Source organism: Bison bison, unplaced genomic scaffold (assembly GCF_000754665.1).
Source record: "Bison bison bison isolate TAMUID 2011002044 unplaced genomic scaffold, Bison_UMD1.0 scf7180017864259, whole genome shotgun sequence".
In the NCBI taxonomy this organism is placed as follows: domain Eukaryota; kingdom Metazoa; phylum Chordata; class Mammalia; order Artiodactyla; family Bovidae; genus Bison; species Bison bison.
Window position 1 is genome coordinate 6,643,699 of NW_011494831.1, and position 20,072 is coordinate 6,663,770.

The 20,072-nt window shown below is 35.5% G+C and overlaps 1 protein-coding gene across 1 annotated transcript in view; it reads right to left on the reverse strand.

Moving 5' to 3' along the window:
* Positions 1 to 20,072, reverse strand: part of MDGA2 (MAM domain containing glycosylphosphatidylinositol anchor 2) — a 534,959-nt gene that overhangs the window by 76,062 nt on the left and 438,825 nt on the right. The window contains exon 10 of the mRNA XM_010848064.1: positions 18,814 to 18,962. Within this exon, the coding sequence (XP_010846366.1) occupies positions 18,814 to 18,962 (149 nt within the window). The remainder of the gene's footprint in view (positions 1 to 18,813; positions 18,963 to 20,072) is intronic.

A 20,072-nucleotide genomic window follows, 5' to 3' on the forward strand; every position in this document is an offset into this window, starting at 1 on the left:
CAACCTAGATGTCCATCAGCAGATGAATGGATAAGAAAGCTGTGGTATATATACACAATGGAGTATTACTCAGCCATTAAAAACAATACATTTGAATCAGTTCTAATGAGGTGGATGAAACTGGAGCCTATTATACAGAGTGAAGTAAGCCAGAAGGAAAAACACCAATACAGTATACTAACGCATATATATGGAATTTAGAAAGATGGTAACGATAACCCTGTATACGAGACAGCAAAAGAGACACTGATGTATAGAACAGGCTTATGGACTCTGTGGGAGAGGGAGAGGGTGGGAAGATTTGGGAGAATGGCACTGAAACATGTGAAATGTCATGTATGAAACGAGATGCCAGTCCAGGTTCAATGCACGATGCTGGATGCTTGGGGCTGGTGCACTGGGACGACCCAGAGGGATGGTATGGGGAGGGAGGAGGGAGGAGGGTTCAGGATGGGGAACACATGAGAAATAAAGGAAAAAAAAAATAAAATAAACATTTGTTAAAAAAGAAAAAAATATCATAAAAAGCTTCATAAAAAGAAAAATTTATAAGAGAATTTAAATTTTCTTTGAAATATTTTGTTACAAATCACAGTATTGCCTTTATTAACATTGGCATTAATAATAAAAGTGATAATTTTAAACATTTTAACCCATAAAAGAATATATATATATATACACATATATATATACACCCAGAGCATGTCAGTGAGGCAGACTAAGTACTTTTCTGAACCTAATATAATTCTCAGATGAGGAACTAAAAACAGAATTATTTTAACATATTAAGAATAATTGAGAAAATTCATATGTGAGACATTTATCAAATCTTTTAGATGTTTTTAATATACAAGTTAAAATATTTCAATGTTCACATTAGCAAGTTTTCCTCTAAAGAATTAGGGGTCCATAAATAGTGAAGGAACATTCATGCAAGGATGGGCACGATAAAGGAGAGAAACGTAAGGACCTAATAGAGGCAGAAGAGATTAAAAAGAGGTGGTGAGAATACACAGAAGAACTATACCAAAAAAGTCTTAATGACCGGGATAAACATGATGGTGTGGTCACTCATCTAGAGTCAGACATCCTAGAGAGTGAAGTCATGCGGGCCTTAGGAAAGCATTATCGTGAACAAATCTAGTGGAAGTAATGGGATTCCAGCTGAGCTATTTTAAATCCTAATAGATGATGCTATTGAAGTGCTACACTCAATACGCCAGCAAATTTGGACAACTCAGCAGTGGCCACAGGACTGGAAAAGGTCAGTTTTCATTCCTATCCTAAAGAAGGGCAGTGCTTAAGAATGTTCAAACTACCATACAATTGTGCCCATTTCCCATGCTAGCAAGGTTATGCTCAAAATCCTTCAAACTAGGCTTCAGTACACCTGAATTGAGAACTTTCAGATGTACAAGCTGGGTTTAGAAAAGGCAGAGGAACCAGAGATCAAATTGCCAACATCTTGTTGGATCATTAAGAAAGCAAGAGAATTCCAGAAAAACATCCACTTCTGGTTCATTGACTATACGAAAGCCTTTGACTGTGTGGATCACAACACTGTGGAAAATTCTTAAAGAGATGGGAATACCAGATCATCTTACCTGTCTCCTGAGAAACCTGTATGTGGGTTAAGAAGCAACAGTTATAACCTTAAATGGAACAACTGACTAATTCAAAACTGGGAAAGGAATATGTGAAGGTTGTATATTGCCACCCTGTTTAATTAACTTCTATGCAGAGTATATCATGAGAATGCCAGGCTAGATAAGTTACAAGCTGGAATTAAGACTTCTGGGAGAAATATCAACAATCTCAGATATGCAGATGATACCACTCTAATGGCAGAAAGTGAAGAGGAACTAAAGAACCTCTTGATGAGGGTGAAAGAAGAGAGTGAAACAGCTGGCTTAATGCTATGTTTTCATGACTGCAGCCATGAAATCAGAAGACACTTGATTCTTGGAAGGAAAGGTATGACAAATAGTATATTAAAGAGCAAAGACATCACTTGGCCAATAAAGGTCTGTATAGACAAAGCTATGGTCCTTCCATTAATCATGTACAGATATGAGAGTTAGACTGTAAAGAAGGGTGAGCACTGAAGAACTGAGGCTTTCGAAATGTGGTGCTGGAGAAGACTCTTGAAAGTCCCTTGGACAGCAAGGAGATAAAACCAGTCAATACTAAAAGAAATCCACTCTGAATATTCATTGGAAGGACTGATGCTGAAGCTCCAATACTTGGCCTCCTGATACAAAAAGCTGACTCATTAGAAAATACCCAGATGCTGGGAAAGATTTCAGGTAAAAGGAAAAGAGGGTGGCAGAGGATAAGTTGGATGGCATCACTGACTCAATGGACATGAACTTGGGCAAACTCTGGCAGATAGTAAGCGACAGGGAGGCCTGGCATGCTGTAGTCCTTGGGGTTGCAAGGAGTAGGAAATGACTTAGGTACTGGACAACAACAACAAATAATGAACAGCATATATCATTCCTAAAAAAATTCATAAATTCATAAGATAAAACTTGACTAAATGCTCCAGACTTTTTTTTTTTAAATGCTCCAGACTTAAGTGAACTCTCCTTATCCAACTACAAGGTCTCAACAAACTTGCTTTTTAAAAAAATCACACTTGAATTCTTAGAAGTCTATTTCCTAGTCTCCTAAGTAGTATGACCAGGGTAGACCATGTATAACCATTGGAACTAAATATAAATTTCTGCTGCTGCAAGAAGGCATTGAGAAGTCACAGCTCTATTAAAACAAAATTAATGGAAACATATAATGATAACCCCATGCAAAACAGATAATTAGAAAAAAATTTCAATCTCCCAGAAGACTCCTCTCTACACCTAGATGCTTATCCTTCATCTCACTTCATTCTCACAAGATCATTAAGTTATTTTGAAATGAATTGCTAAGTCTTTAACTTAGATGAAAAGTCCAGAATTTCACCTTATTTGGAGTACTCACTTTATAGAAGAAGATGAATAAAGACAGAAAAGATTTCAAATGTTCAAAGCAGTATCCTGTGGTGCAGTGTCAAGATTGGGAAAGCTATTTTTGAGCATGTGGGACTTCTTGAAATCTATGTGAAAATACTAAGAAGTAACCCTCACATGAACATAAATAAAACCATGCCTCATATTTTTTTAATTTGCCAAATGTACTCATTATCTTTTAAATCCATTTTATTCTTTTACTTATATTCTTCTGATTGCATGCAAACTATCTCATATGTAATTATTGATATCAATTTGTGTCATTATGCATGGGCAAACTAAACCCATACACACTGGAAATAGAAGCAAATGTAAGTCAATCAAAACAGAGGAGTGCACAATATTTTTGAAATATTAAAATATATCAAAATATTATCTAGCTATACAAAATGGTAGTAAAATATAGTGAACTACAATTATTTTATTGCCATTTGCTTTTAGCAGCAATATAACTGCTCAGGTAGTGACAGAAATAAATAATGGAGCATTTATAAGCATGGGCTTCCCCAATAGCTCAACAGGTAAAGAATACGCATTCAATGCAGGAAACACAGGGGATATGGGTTCAGTCCATGGGTCAGGAAGATCCCTTGGAGGAGGAAATGGCAACCCACTTCAGCATTCTTGTCTGAAAAATCCTGTGGACAGAGAAGCCTGGCAGGCTACAGTCCATGAGGCTGCAAAGAGGTGGACACGACTGAGTGACTTGAGTGTAATTTATTAGAACTCACTGCTCTTTATAACTGTCTGAAACTGGGTTAATTTATCCTCTATAATGCAAACTCCACATAGCAAACAATCTTTTTGTCACTGTGATATTCCCACAGGATAGCCTAGTACTTACTGAATCGATGTATTAATACAAGCATTATTGTATCAGTTACTCAGTAGAAAGATCTATCTTACTTTCTCGATAAGAAGAGAGACATTTTGCCCATCCTAATAAAATGTTTTGCCATTACTTAGATTACTGACAGCTAATAAAAACTCAAGTCCAACATCAAAATTAATTAACAACTGTCTCTCATTGAGCAAAGCCAATTATGAACAAAGTTTCATTCTTTGTTTTAATTTCTAGAAAATCAGCTGTGGACTCTTCATTTTCATCTTCCACATAATATATCCTCTATCAGTCCTCTCATCTGCTAATCACGTTTCTAATTAGCAAAATGTCTTATTCTCTGCAGCTGGCCTTTTTGTTATTATAACAATCAGATTCATACAAAAAATTTTGTATTTGGACCTTCATTGTTTCTTTTAATAAAACTACTCTTTTTCTAATAGGTACTGACAGATAAAGTGCTTGCAAAACTAAGTATAAAATGCATAATTTACATATGCATTTATTTCCCTCTGATATAGTTATGTGTTGCTTTCATCTCCAAGTTCAATATTTTTCTGGCTCATAATTCTTGACTTTACTCATATCTGTATTCAACATCAACTCCTAAGAAAGGAGCCCCTGACCACACTCTCTCATACGGTACCAATATCACTCTTTACTCCTTGATCTTACTACATTTTACCCCCAAAACATTTTTTTAACTATCTGAAATCATAATGGTTGTTTGTGGATATGATTTCCTTATAAATAAAAAGGAAAGTTTCACAACGTAAGGAGCTTTACCTGAGTATATTGTTAGGGCTGTTTCTATCTTATCAACTCAAGAGTGGGAGGCACATCTTTGTTCTCAGCTGCAGGGTATTAGGTACCAATTTAAAGGCGACAGAAGGAGTTCCAGGCAACATCATTGATACAATGTCCCACAGATGTCCCCCCATATCATCATACCACTGTTAGCAATGAAACCAGATGTTAATAAAGCCACATATATTATTTAACAATTTATTGGTGATAAAAACAAAATCATCTTCAACATTACTATTCTTTGTGCTTTTAATAAAATATAAGCTAAAAACTCAGAGTACATAAGACCTCATCCAGAATTTCGGAAATTAAAGGTCACCAAAAAAAATTCCATTTGCCATAGTTAGAGCCATTTTGAAGTGGGGAGTAGCTAAAGTTCTAGTTGTTGATTTCTTTGTATCATACATGCTGATTTGGGCAACTCTTTCCTTCTCAGTTTTATCTTTTGTCACCTGTCTCTTAGCAGCTTGATACCCTTCTCTGAGTCACTTTTTTTTTTTATTTTTTGGTTGGGGAGCTATTTAGGCTCATTATCCTAGTTAAATAACTTTGGTTTTTGAATGCAAATTCAAAATAATTATTTAAATAAGCAAGGAAATACAGTTATAATTGAAGCATTAGGAGTCTCAACCCTTCTGAAAGTAGGCCTTCTTGTCTACACAGTAATGCCTCTTAGAATCTCATATGTTCCTCTTAGTTGTCAAATTCTTGTTATGCAAGTGATCTGCCTTGCAAAGTATTACATGGGTTTTTACATACTGATCAGTCAAAATATGTTCTCAAAATATATAAACTGTATTCCAACTCAGATTTTTCCTTTTATTCCTGAACATAGTTAAGGATTATGAATGTAGCCACTGAATTTTGGGGTTATTTATTTCATTTAGTTTTTAGGACTAAATAACATGATGAATGCATGAAAAGTTTATTATTATTTAATTTTAGCTAATGTACTTGATTATTAAAAATTAGATTCCTTCTTTTCACTAGACTAAACTATAAGTCCACGTCATGAGAACATGGTTTAAAAATTGTCTCAAAGTTATGAACTTGTGGAAAAAGTAGATAAACCTCCTGTTACTTCTCAACTTTTCATGAGATTCTTTGAAAAGAGTTAATTTTTAAGACACCAGTTTTCTTCTGTCTCTGTGTGTTGCATAGCATGAGACAATTTCTGATAATATTCTATTGATTTATTATTTTATTTTATCTTATGGTATCTTTGATCTGCTCTCTACCAGAATACAAGGTTCATGAGATCGTGGACTTTTTCTGCTTGGTTTACTTTGTATTCCACCTACCTATAATAGTATATAACATTTACTTACAAAATAAGAATTAATGTTGAGATTTAAACTCTTAGAGAAGCCTGTGTCAGATTGTAATATCCTTTTATGTAGATCATATGTATAATCTAATCTTTATTTATTGACTCAGGCTCTGTAAAGACATGAACGTCTTTGAATTCTTTATGTTTTAATTATTTGAAATAAATGGTACAATTTCATAGATAAATCTTTATTTTTAGTATTTTAAAAGTCAATTAAAGAAGAAGATCTTTCTGAGATTATATTTTCAGCATAAATTCAAATGGTATTATTAATATATTCAGTCAAACACTGCCTACCATAGAGGCAGATCTGGGTAGGAATTTGAGCTCTTCACAAATACTTGATCCTTATATTCCTTGCAGTACATGAAGGTAACACTTGTTTGCCTTGTTTGGCCTCAGATCATGTCATAGGGCTTATTTTGGACAAGCATATTTGAACAGAAGTGATATGTGCTCCTTTCAGGGAGGATTTTAAAACCTGGTGCATATTTTCAGCATGCTCTCTCCAAAAAACAACTGATATTGTAATGATTGTTTTGTATCAAAATATAGAAGTACTTAACCTAGTATACCACTATTTGTGGGATACTAGATACTCTTGCCTGGAAAATCCCATGGACAGAAGAACCTGGTAGGCTGCAGTCCATGGGGTTGCTAAGAGTCGGACACGACTGAGCGACTTCACTTTCATTTTTCACTTTCATGCACTGGAGAAGAAAATGGCAACCCACTCCAGTGTTCTTGCCTGGAAAATCCCAGGGACAGTGGAGCCTGGTGGGCTGCCGTCTATGGGGTCGCACAGAGTCAGATACGACTGAAGCTACTTAGCAGCAGCAGGACACCTAAGGAAAGAGTGACCCATAGGTCATGAAGATCCCCTGGAAAAGGGCATGGCAACCCACTCTAGTATTCCTGCCTGGGGAAACCCATGGACAGAGGAGGCTGACAGGCTATAGTCCACAGGGTAGCAAAGAGTCAGACATGACTGAAGCAACTCAGCATAGGTTCATGTGCATGCACACAAGGAAAGGATAATACAAGTACAGAGGAGATAACATAATGGGAAAAAAACCCCACAAAATTATGTGTTAAGTGAAACTATTCTTATCAAAAAATCTTCTAGACTTTGTTTGTTAAATTTAGGACCCTTTATTGCAGCACCTTATAAAAACATACAGTAAGTCCTGCACATGTGAATGAGTTCTGTTCTGAGGGCATGTTTGAAAGTGCAACTTATTTGTAAGTCCAAAAAAGTTGGCCTAGGTACCCAATTAACACAATTGGCTATATAGTACCATAATGCAATAGGTAGATAGTATTTTTCACAAAATAATGCATAAAAACAAAAACAAAACATTTTTAGCTTACAGTACAGTACAATAACTGGCATACGGGGGCTGGCATCAAGTGCACAGTTAAGAAGAGCTTCTAACTGGACAAGGGAGAGGGATGGAAGATGATTGAGCTGAAGGATCATCAGCTAGAGGAGATGGAGGGCAAGCTGCAATTTCATTCCTCTTCACCTTGATGACACAGGTTCTGATTCCTTGCTGGATTCAGTTCTAGCTACCCTCTTGAAAAAAAACCACAGTGACGTCTGGATAGGAGCTCTTTTTTTCTCATCATAGAATGACATTATCCATAGAATGACATAATCCAATAGCACTGGATTGCATTCTGAGCTACAACCTTTGTGTAGCATTCTATGTTCTGGTCCTATGCCTCAAAAATTAACAGTGCTTCCTCAAATAAAGAAAATCCCTTTGCCATTTCATGAATCATGAATCTCTTCACTTCTTCAGTTACTTCTTCTTCCTTTTTTCTTTGTCCTGTCTCTCGGCCTCTGCCAGGAGCCAGCGTGAGGAACTCCGCCTGTGGCAAAGGTCATGAGGAAGGAGGCTCGGCATACGCAAAGGCGGGATGGAGCCTCAGGAGTCCCCCTGGAAATTCTCTACCCCCAAAACCAGAGTCTGTCTACTTTGCTGCTTTGTGCTCTCACCTACACCTCTGACTTTATGGGGGGCTGTCCCCCACCACCTCTCTCTGAAAAAGTTAACTTATAGCTCCAGTTAATAAAGTTCCTGGGCGTGACAAGAGTGTTTCAACCTACAAACTCCTTTGGAAGTCCTCTAGCCTGCCTAAACAGGTTCTTCCGGCCACATGTGATTGTTCACAGCCTCCCAACTGTGAGAGGCATGAGATGTTCTAAACTGTCTAAATACAGATTCTTTTGAGCAATTAAAAGATTGATTAGAAATTATATTGGTGAAGGGTTTTTCACTTGTTGGGCCAATGTTTGCTGCTAAGTTTCCATATCCCTTACCTACTTTGTCCCTGGCAGTGTATTGATTAATATAATTGGTGTATAGGAATATAAGTAGTAGCTTTAATGTTTGTAACCTTGGACCCTTGAGTTAATTCTTTTCTTGTTATAGCCCACCACACCTTTACCCTATAGGAATGCAACTTTATCTAACGCTTTTGGAGGGTGGCGCCTGACTTTAGAATAATCACCTTTAGAGAAAAACAAGTTTTCTGAAGGAAGGGTCATAAAATGTTAACAGGCATCCTGGCCAGAAGATAATGTAAATCACCTAAACTTTTGCATAAGATAAGTTTGCAGGAAGAAAGCCTGGCTTACTGCATGACTCTACCCCTTCCCCCATTATCCTCTATGCACAACTTAAGGTATAAAAAATACTTTGGAAAATAAAGTGCAGGCCTTGTTCACCGAAGCTTGGTCTCCCCATGTTGTTCTTTCTCTCACCTTCTGGCTGAATTCCCATCTGGACTGTGGAGGCTCATCAAGCCTACTAATTTTGCCTGGGCTTCTAAGATCTGACTGGGGAGGCCTTAGTGTCTCCTCTCCTTCGGGAGAACGGGAGGATGCCTGCAGCCTATGTAGGTGACGCAAATTCCTTATCTTAGAATTTTATTAGCTTTCCACGTAAACCAAGTTATTCAGCCTCTTTTCTCCACTGAATTTTCTCACTGAGCTATCCTTATTTAACCACTCTTTATATCTTTAATTCTATCATATCCTGATCGCTGAAGCCGTCTCCCCTTTGAAACCCCTGAATCCTGCCTGGGCTGGACCCTGGTAGGCCTCCACTTCCATCTGGTCTTCATCTGTAAGCTCTTCCAGTGGCACAGCATGGAGTTCAGTGAAGTCATCCTTTTGCAAACCTAGGTCCAGGTTCTCCCTGAGGGTCACTGAGCTGTTGAAGACTCCTCAACCACCTTCTCAAATCCACAAAAACAGTGAACAAACTGTGGGAAAAGATTCTTCCAAATCCTTTCATGGTGATGGCTGTAACTTATACCAAGCAAAATCAACGTGTTTCTGTGGCCTTGTAGATGTTACAGTCCTTCCAAAAGTGCCACAAAGTTGTTCCTGATTTGTCACTTGCCTTTACTGCCTGATGAAAAGCATGACATATTTTTTGAAAGTTTCTATGACTCCTTGGTCTCTAGGTTGGATACGTGATGCACATTTGCATCTTTGAAAGTTTGTTACTTTAAGGTTCATATGCAGGGACCTTATTGCATATGTTTGAATTTAGTATCTCTAAGCAAAGAAGCAACTAAGTAAATACAAGAACACTTCCTATCAATTTTTTATGTCATTTTATTAAGACACATATCTTTTAGAATAAATTTAAGCTAAGTATATTTAAAACATTAAAAAATATTGCATAGATATATTGGTTCTTTATTTTACATTATAAGATGAAACTTTCTTCAGATTTTATGTTTTTAAATTTCATCATTTTATACTTCCTTGAAAATATTTCATTAAATATATGCCTAATATTCATTTCAGTAACAGCTCATTTTTCTTTCAGTATAAACAATCATATTCAATAATATTTTCTTAACATATAAAAATAAGAAAACAAATATTACCATGTTTTAACCTAAGATTTTCTAAAGACAAGCACTTAGGTAGTGAATAGTTTCTTCATCTCTGCCTTCATGTTCTCTTCTTTTCTGCAACCTACACTTAATCATCAAATCCTTCTCATATTGCCATATGAATCTGTCTTCAATTGCCAATGCAGCAGCACTGATTCAGGTTGTTAATTTTCACTTGAAGTAAAACAACAGCTTTTACTCTATGGTGTCCCCTATTTTGTACCGTGATAGTGATTACTTGACTCCTCTGTTTTGGCTCTTCATGTGTCTCCCCACTTCTCTCAATGTAACGTCCAATTTCTTTGGACCAGTTCATATGGCCCCCCATGATCTCAGTCCCTTGTATCACCACTTTGTCTCTTCCTTCTCTCTTGAACTATCAGGAAAGGTCTAGATATACTGTATTATTTTCACTTCTCCAAATTTATCCATCTGGCTTTGTACCCAGGCACCTGTTAATTTCTCCAAGTCCCCTGATATGTGTAACTTCTCTTCAACCTTCTGGTATCAGTTTGCTAGTATTTCTTTCATTTAGCATTGCTCACATCCCAAAGTTAACTTAGGTTTCCCTCCAATGTTTTCTAGTAATACCTTACAACCACACTTATTATCATACTTATCAAACTATATTGTAGTTTGATATCTACTTGGTTGGGCTTTCCCTGTGGTTCAGTGGTAAAGAGTTCACCTGCCAATGCAGGAAACCTGGATTCGATCCCTGGGTTGGGAAGATCCCCTGGAGGAGGGCATGGCAACCCACTCTAGTATTCTTGCCTGGAGAATCCCAGAGACTGAGGAGCCTGGTGGGCCACAGTCCACAGCATCACAAAGAGGCAGACATGACTGAAGCGACTGAGCATGCCTATATCTACTTGGTTGACTATCTCCTCTTATGTTTGTTTGTTTTTCTTGTTTTTTGACGTGGACCACTTTTCAGAAGTATCTGTTGAATCTGTTACAATATTGGTTCTATTTTATGTTTTGGTTTTTTGGCTGTGAGACATGTGGGATCTTAGCTCCCAGACCAAGAATTGAACCTAGACTTCCTTCATTGAAAGATGAAGTCTTAAATAGTGGACCACCAAGGAAGTCCCTCTTCTCGTATGTTTTAAACTCTCTGAAGACAAGAACTACATCTTAACTTCTGTAAGATTAGTTCTGTACCTAAACAAGAGTGATAATACCTATTTTACAAAATGTTTTGATATTTAATATTATAAATATTTTCCTAATTTACATTTTTATTCTTTTGAATCTAATTATTCTATTTCCATTTATCATTAAAAAATTTAAAAAGATATGATCATACCGTAATTGAACAACTTATAAAATTAAAAGCTGAGGAGGGGCTTCCCTGGTGACTCAGTGGTAAAGAATCTGTGAGCTAAGGTCCATAGGGTCACAAAGAGTCAGACATGACTGAAGCAATAGCACATGCAAAGCAACTGAAGCACTTTGTTATATTTTGCATTTCTTGTTTGAACTTTTTAAAACAGAACAGAAATTTGGGGGAAAAAAAAACCAAAAACAAAACAGTAATCCATAATCAAGCAAGCATGCAGCAGTAATTTGATGTAATTTTATTGATAATTGTCACATTCAACATTTATCATTTGAAGGTAAAATTGTTTCAGATATAGCAGTTGAAATATTTTAACTGCTGAAAAGAAGACACATTTCTGGTATAGAAATAGTGTAGAAGAAATATACCATGTCATGGATTGGAAGAATCATTATAGTGAAAATGAGTATACTACCCCAAACCATCTATAGATTCAAAGCAATTCCTATCAAGCTACCAAGAGTATTTTTCACAGAACTAGAACAAATAATTTCACAATTTGTATGGAAATACAAAAAACCTCGAATAGCCAGAGAAATCTTGAGAAAGAAGAATGGAACTGGAGGAATCAACCTGCCTGACTTCAGACTATACTACAAAGCTACAGTTATCAAGACAGTATGGAACTGGCACAAAGACAGAAATATAGATCAATGGAACAAAATAGAAAGCCCAGAGATAAATCCATGCACCTATGAGCACTTTATCTTTGACAAAGGAGGCAAAAATATACAATGGAGAAAAGACAATCTCTTTAACAAGTGCTGCTTGGAAAATTGGTCAACCACTTGTAAAAGAATGAAACTAGAATACTTTCTAACACCATACACAAAAATAAACTCAAAGTGGATTAAAGATCTAAGTGTAAGACTAGAAACTAGAAAACTCCTAGAGGAAAACATAGGCAAAACACTCTTTGGCATAAATCACAGCAAGATCCTCTATGACTCACCTCCCAGAGTAATGGATATAAAAGCAAAAATAAACAAATGGAGCCTTATTAAACTTAAAAGCAAAAGAGACACAAATATAAAGAACAGACTTGTGGACTCTGTGGGAGAAGATGAGGGTGGGATGATTTGAGAGAATAGCACTGAAACATGTATATTACCATATGTTAAATAGACGACCAGTCCAAGTTTGATGCATGAATCAGGGCACTCAAAGCTGGTGCACTGGGACAACCCAGAGGGAAGGGATGGGGAGGAATGCAGGTGGGGGGTTTGAGATAGGGGACACATATACACCCATGGCTGATTCATGTCAATATATGGCAAAAACCACCACAATATTGTAAAGTAATCAGCCTCCAAGTAAAATAAATAAATAAGTTAAAAAAAAAAAAGAAATAGTGTAAAAATAAGTATGACTCCACATTTTAAAACAACTTAAGAAACCTAAAGAAATACAACTGAAAATGATAAAGCTAAAAAAATAGTAATTTATATTTTAAAATGAAAGGAAGCAATAGGAAATAGTTATCAATTCAAGATAAGTCTGAGACTCATTCTTGAAATTTGAGGGAATGTTCACTGAGAAGTTGTATTTTCAGGTAGTCATACTCCTATGTAAAGCACTGAATTAGTCATCAGAATTACCAAATACAAAGTTTAGGTTGCACATACCATAATAAAGTAACTTTTAATATCTCATTAATATGTTTGTTATTTAAAAAAATGTCTTAGAAATATATTCTAATGGAAGTCGAAAGGAACTGAGTATATCTTGCCCAGAAGAATTAAGAAAATATTTGCTTGCCATTTGGATTAGTTCTCAGTCTATGGAGTAAATCTTGAAACTTAATAGTGGATTGAGCACAATATTTTAATAATCCCTGGATTTGGAAATGCATCAATCCAGGCATAACTAGATAATGCATCTCTTGTTGGAACTTAATATGTGTGTATGCTCAGACATGTCCAACTTTTTGAGCCCGTGAACTGCAGCCTGGCAGGCTCCTCTGTCCATAGCATTCCAAAGAATACTGGAGTGGGTTGTCATTTCCTTATCTAGGGGATCTTCTTGACCCAGGGACCAAACCTGGGGATCTCCTGCATTGCAGACAGATTATTTACCATCTGAGCCACCAAGGAAGCCAGTATTTATGAGATGATTAATTTAGTAAGAGTTTTGTTGACTGACTGGATAAGAATGTGAATATGATAACTCTAAGTATTTCAGTGTCAAGGTTTAGTAAGATAGGAACAGGGTGAATTGAAGTATTTTATTCAATTAAATATCCCCTATTCCAAAGATGAGAGTCAAAAAATCACATTCACTGTGGGTCTCTAAGACAGAGTATAAAAAGAAAACTATATAAAAGTCTAAAATCCTTCATTGTTAGAACCTGTACTGTATATGTTGCTGCTGCTGCTAGGTCGTGTCAGTCATGTCGTCTGACTCTGTGCAACCCCATAGACGGCAGCCCACCAGGCTCCTCCGTCCCTGGGATTCTCCAGGCAAGAATTCTGGAGCAGGTTGCCATTCCCTTCTCCAGTGCATGAAAGTGAAAAGTGAAAGTGAAGTCGTTCAGTCGTGTCTGACTCCTTGCGACCCCATGGACTGTAGCCCACCAGGCTCCTCAGTCCATGGGATTTCCCAGGCAAGAGTAGTGGAGTGGGTTGCCACTACCTTCTGCAAGTGTATATGTTGCTGCTGCTGCGGCTAAGTCCCTTCAGTCGTGTCCGACTCTTCGCGACCCCATGGACGGCAGCCCACCTGGCTCCGCCGTCCCTGGGATTCTCCAGGCAAGAACACTGGAGTGGGTTGCCATTTCCTTCTCCAATGCATGAAAGTGAAAAGTCAAAGTGAAGTCGCTTAGTCGCGTCCGACTTTTTGCGACCCCATGGACTGCAGCCCACCAGGCTCCTCCATCCATGGGATCTTCCAGGCAAGAGTACTGGAGTGGGTTGCCATTGCCTTCTCCAAGAAACAGTTCTGCTTGTTTCTTAATTCTTTAGATACTAAAAAAGCAGACACTCAAGTAACTTTTTTCTCTTTCCTGTTAAGCAACAAATGAAGTAAATAGTTGGGAAGCTAGTAGCTGTCTAAAGAGATTAAACAATTTCTTAGCTGAGCTTAAAAAGTACAATTTAAGGACATTAAGATTTTTAGAAAAATTTTTTCCATACATTAATTTTTTAACTTCACATGAAATATCTGTTCTCTTTTTAAGTTTTTTAAAGCAGTGATTTCAGAATTCTAGTGCTTTTTTATAGATAGACTGCAGCAACATTTATGAAAAGTATATAAGCCAATAATCAAATTCTAAAATAACTTTTCTCATTATATTTAAATAAAGACCATACAATTTAATCAAAAGAGTCAGCTAATTTTACCAAAAATTTGGAGGAATGCTGGGTATAGTTACCAAACCCACCCAGCAAGGAGTTTAATGATACAGTACTGATTTTATAATCTTAATTTAAGAATAAATAAGTTTCTAACAGTTTGTGGATTAAAGAAAAGGTGGGCTCTTTTGAACTGAATTTACCATGAGTCTTTAAGGGTCAAATTTACTTTTCATGCCTCAGCAAATCAAAAATGTGTTGTATAATTAAAGTCATGCTTGATATTAAAAAGGAAAGTACTTTTCATTAGATAATATAGATAATTTATGGATAAAAGAAATTATTTATATATATAGGCTCAAAATAAAAATATAGAGTAAAATAATGATTTTAAAATCATAAAGTATGTAATATAAATTAATAATCTGTTAAAAAAATAGTCATAGTCAAAGACATAAATACTAATTATTAGAGAAGAAATCCTTTTTAAAAATTTATGTTGCTTAAATTTAAAATTTATTTTGTAGAAAAATAAAATTTACTACATTCTTAACATCTTTAAATATCATCCAAGTTACGTTGGTTACATTCAGAAGCTCATTGATTCAAAATTCTAAGTCTGGGACATGAAAAGGCCATATTCATGTCATGTAAAATCTCCACTACAATAATCATCAGATCAGAATTAAAGAAGGATTATGTTAAATGCTAGTATTTGATTGTGTCTTAAAATAATGTTATTATCTAAATGTGCATACTTGAGGAAGTAGGAATCTAAATTTTCTACGATAATATAGAAAAATGATTTTACTTAATGACTTTGTTTCCTATTATTAAACAGAGAATATTCTTAAAAATTATATCAATTTCATTGTATCTAGAATGCTTCTGTCCTATGGTCCTCAACTTTGGTGTGCAAGAGGATCTTCAAAAGAAATGATGTCTACTGAGGCCATTTTTGCATGTTAAGATTTTTCATGAAAGGGTTAAATGTAAAGAATATGGGAGTGGAATATGGAAAAAGAGTAGTGTTTATATTTGATCTTTCTGTTCTTATAATATATCTACAAACATTTCCTTTCTTTCACATTGGCAGGACAGTGGAAGGCCATTATTCTTTATTGAAACATCCCCAAAAGACAAATCAAAGTTTTTCTTCCATGGCAAGATATAGTGTCTGGGTAAATTACCAATTAAAATAGAGTATAACAAAAACAAAGCATCCTAGGAAAAAATAATACTCGTTTATAAATATAAAAGAAAATCCTAACAACAAAGAAAACCAGAAAATAATGCTAAGACAAGTAAAGAGCTAGCTTCAGAAACTGTAAGAAAAAGGATTGTTTTTTGAACCATGGTTTGTAACACTGGAAATATGTCTTCCTCTGGTGGATAGCATGAATCTCACAAACTTGGAAAGAATACTAGTAGCATCAGGCTTACTGATCCAATCAAGAAAGCTTTAAAATAAGACTGATAGTGGAATAGAAAAATGTGAATCAGTAAAATGGATATTAGAGAAGACACTAGTTTTGAAATAAAAATAAGACAAGTGAAAAAAAGTGGCTAGAAATTATTTTGTGAAAATCATGGCTTGGAATACTACTTAGATCCAGGATATACAGTGTTCTGAATTAAAGCTGAAATAAAAATAGTACATATGTTAAACTCTTAAAATGCACTTAAAAAACAAACAAACAAACAAAAACTGTTAACACATCCCAGGAAGATGAGTTTAAGAATTATCACAGATGTTTGTGTAAGGAGTACCTTGCATAAGGGAACCTGGCCTGTGGTACAAGTAGGGAATATATTTTACTCCACACTCCAATTACCTGACAGGTATTATTATCTTTGACTTCCCAGGTAGGAGTCAAGGCTTCAGTATGTTTAGAAATACTGAATAGTACTCAAGGTTATATAGCTCAAAATGACAAGGCTAGATTGGCTAGAATTGGAAGCTAGGTGTTCAAGAAATTCATAATTTCAGCAAAACTCAGTAAGGAGAAATTTATACACTACATGCATGCAAATATAATGCATTCTAGTGTAGCAGAATGGGGGGAAATTACCTAACTAATTTGTTCACAAGGATGAACACAGTGACTGGGAAGTGTGTGTCACCACATATCAGGGAGTTATATACTAGTTTTATGATCAGGAAGCAAAGACAGGGATTTAGAGATGTTCATGTCAGGAAAGGAAAATTTTTAAAAAAGAGAAATCATTGGAAAATAGAATGGCAATCCCAGGAAAAAATATTACAGAAGATAGTGTATTAATAATGAGTACAAGATATGGACAAGAAGGAAGGCTTTAAATAGTTGGATCCCTCTTAGGAGGAAGTTTAAAATCTCTCCATTTGAGGGGAGGACTTAGCTGGTAACTCTTCTGTCAAATATGATTTATAGAGAAGGTGATTTGCATACATAATAGACACTTTGGGAATGAAAGTTTTAATACTTTTAGAATAAAAGAAGAGAATGATAAGTAGGGTTGGGTAAATTAATTCTGCAGATGTAACCAGACAGCTCTTCAGCATACAGGAAGCAAAGGGCAGTTACCCAGACACTTTAAGAAAATATAACGAAGGAAGAAAGTGAGAAATTAAAGATGAAATTCTGACTCAAATGTTGGAGAACAACCTATAACCAGAAAAAAGGAAAAGACACCTAAATAAAATGATTCATTTTTACATTGCAGTTTGGCATTGTGTGTTGTGTTAAGTCTCCTCAGGCATGTCTGACTCTTTGCGACCCTACAAACTGTAGCCCACCTGGCTTATCTGTCTGTGTTATTCTCCAGGCAAGAGTACTGGAGTGGATTGCCATGCCCTCCACCAAGGTATCTTCCCGAACCAGGGATGGAACCTGCGTCTCATATCTCCTGCGCTGGCAGGCAGGTTCTTTACCACTAGCGCCACCTGGGGTCCTTTGTTTTTTAAAAACATGTAATAAAAGATGAATATGATTGCCCAAATCCTTGGGTAAAGACTTGGAAAGGAATGTGAGGTATCTAAAGTCAAGAATGTGCTAGGATGCTCTAAATATAAAAGACCTAAAACCATTAACTGTGTTGAGAAAGAAAAATAAAAAGATAAGCCAATAAACCGGGGGAGAAAGGGCTGCTGAACTTTTTCGTTTCTATCCTTCCTATCAAGAAAAATTTCCATTAAATTCTAATAAGTATAATAGAACAATTTTGACATGTATTTGGTATTTACTTAGGGACCAAAATAAATAAGGGTAATAGAGAAAATTTCCAAATGAACAATTCCTGCCTACCATGCCTGTGATCTGTGAATACTTAGACAAGAAGGATAAGAATATTTAACTTAAAATGTATCTTAATTTTAATGATATATCTTGCATAGTCTTTTATAACTTTGTTAACAAGATTAAAACAAACAATAGTTTTATGATTGTGAGACTGAATGGATTGGTGGTGATGGATCAATCTTTCTCTAAGCAAATTCAATGTTTTCTACTTTCGAAACTCAAAATGCTATTGTATGATTTAGCTATGAAAGTGGAAAACACATTTTACAAATCTCTGCATAAAACAAAGATGTAAAAGAAAGCTAACAGCTTATATGATAGTCAAATAAATTTTCAAAAATGTTTGTTATGTTGAAACAATCTTTCCAGATAACTTACTATATAACAGGAAATAATGAAAATACCTACATTTAAATTTTAAAAAAATATCATTTATAGCAGCAAAGGATAACTGAATTTAACATTGGTTCATTTGAAAAAGCTATGATATTTTTACAGACTCTATAATCTTCAGCTACGTTAGGAAAACACCTTACTTCATTGTTTTTTTCTCATTTTACCAAAATATTTCTATTCTTCAGATACATTAAATTAGCTTTTAAAAATCAGATATACTTTGAATCCCTGAGAATAAAAATATGTAGGATTTCTAGGCAATGAGACAAAGAATTACTCAGTGCAGGTAAATGTAAGCACATGTTAAATAAGTTTCTTTCATAGAAATTATACCATGTAATTTCTATAGCGTATCTAAATGATGAAGTATTCCAGAAAGCTCACTTTAGTATGTCTCACATCATAGTAAAAATGCATAAATTAATTTCAAAGATTTGTAAATAATTTGAAACAGTTCTTGGTAGTGTACTGTTATCTTTGATTTAGAAAAAATATGGCCTGAAATTCATTGAAAAATGATTAAAATTTATATCAACACATCATCATAACAAGAGCTTCAAAGAGAATCACATAAGCACAAAAGAAGATAATTAAATTCCTCACCTGCCTAATACCCAACCGATATGCAACAATCCGATCCACTGCATCAGGATTCATTTGAGTCCACTGTAGACTGTAGGAGTACACACGGTGTCTGTTCTGCCACACAGGATTGTAGGTATCGTAATAGAATTCTGGAGCATAGGCCTTCCCTAGAAACAGAAAGAGACCTGAAATTACACAGGATTGTAGGTATCATAATAGAATTCTGGAGCATAGGCCTTCCCTAGAAACAGAAAGAGACCTGAAATTACACAGGATTGTAGGTATCATAATAGAATTCTGGAGCATAGGCCTTCCCTAGAAACAGAAAGAGACCTGAAATTACACAGGATTGTAGGTATCATAATAGAATTCTGGAGCATAGGCCTTCCCTAGAAACAGAAAGAGACCTGAAATTACACAGGATTGTAGGTATCATAATAGAATTCTGGAGCATAGGCCTTCCCTAGAAACAGAAAGAGACCTGAAATTACACAGGATTGTAGGTATCATAATAGAATTCTGGAGCATAGGCCTTCCCTAGAAACAGAAAGAGACCTGAAATTACACAGGATTGTAGGTATCATAATAGAATTCTGGAGCATAGGCCTTTCCTAGAAACAGAAAGAGACCTGAAATTTAAATGTATATTACAGTCAAACCTAATTACTCTTTTTGTACCTTTTATTACTTTCTACTTCATGTTCCATAAGTAATTTTTATATTTAAAAAGTCATATGATTAAATTAATTTACGGAGAATTTGAGAACAGATGCAAGATGATTTCCTGGTGCGTTTGATGAACAGTGTGATAGGAAGAGAAGACCCAAGAATGACTACAAGTTTTTTGGTGTAAGCAACCAGAAGAATCGAATTTCCATCAGCTGACATGAAAAGCTATGGGAGGATCAAATTTGAGGGGTCAGGAAATTATTTTTGAACAATTTGAATGATCTAAATGGAATCATCAAGTGAGCTACATTGGACTAAAATGTATGAAGGGCCAGGTTTGGAAATATAATCTTGCCAAATTTATATATGTTTAAATATTTTCATTGGAGCATAGTTACTTCAAAATGCTGTGTTAGTTTCTTCTGTACAGCAAAGTGAAACAACTAAACGTATACATATATCCCCTCTTTTTTGGATTTCTTTCCCATTTAGGTCATCACAGAACAGCCAAAAACTTTATCAGCAAGTGAATGATAACTCTGCCAAAAAAAAATCAGTGAATATGACAATCTGTGTTTATATTATCCGTGTCTTCGGTCAGTAAATTG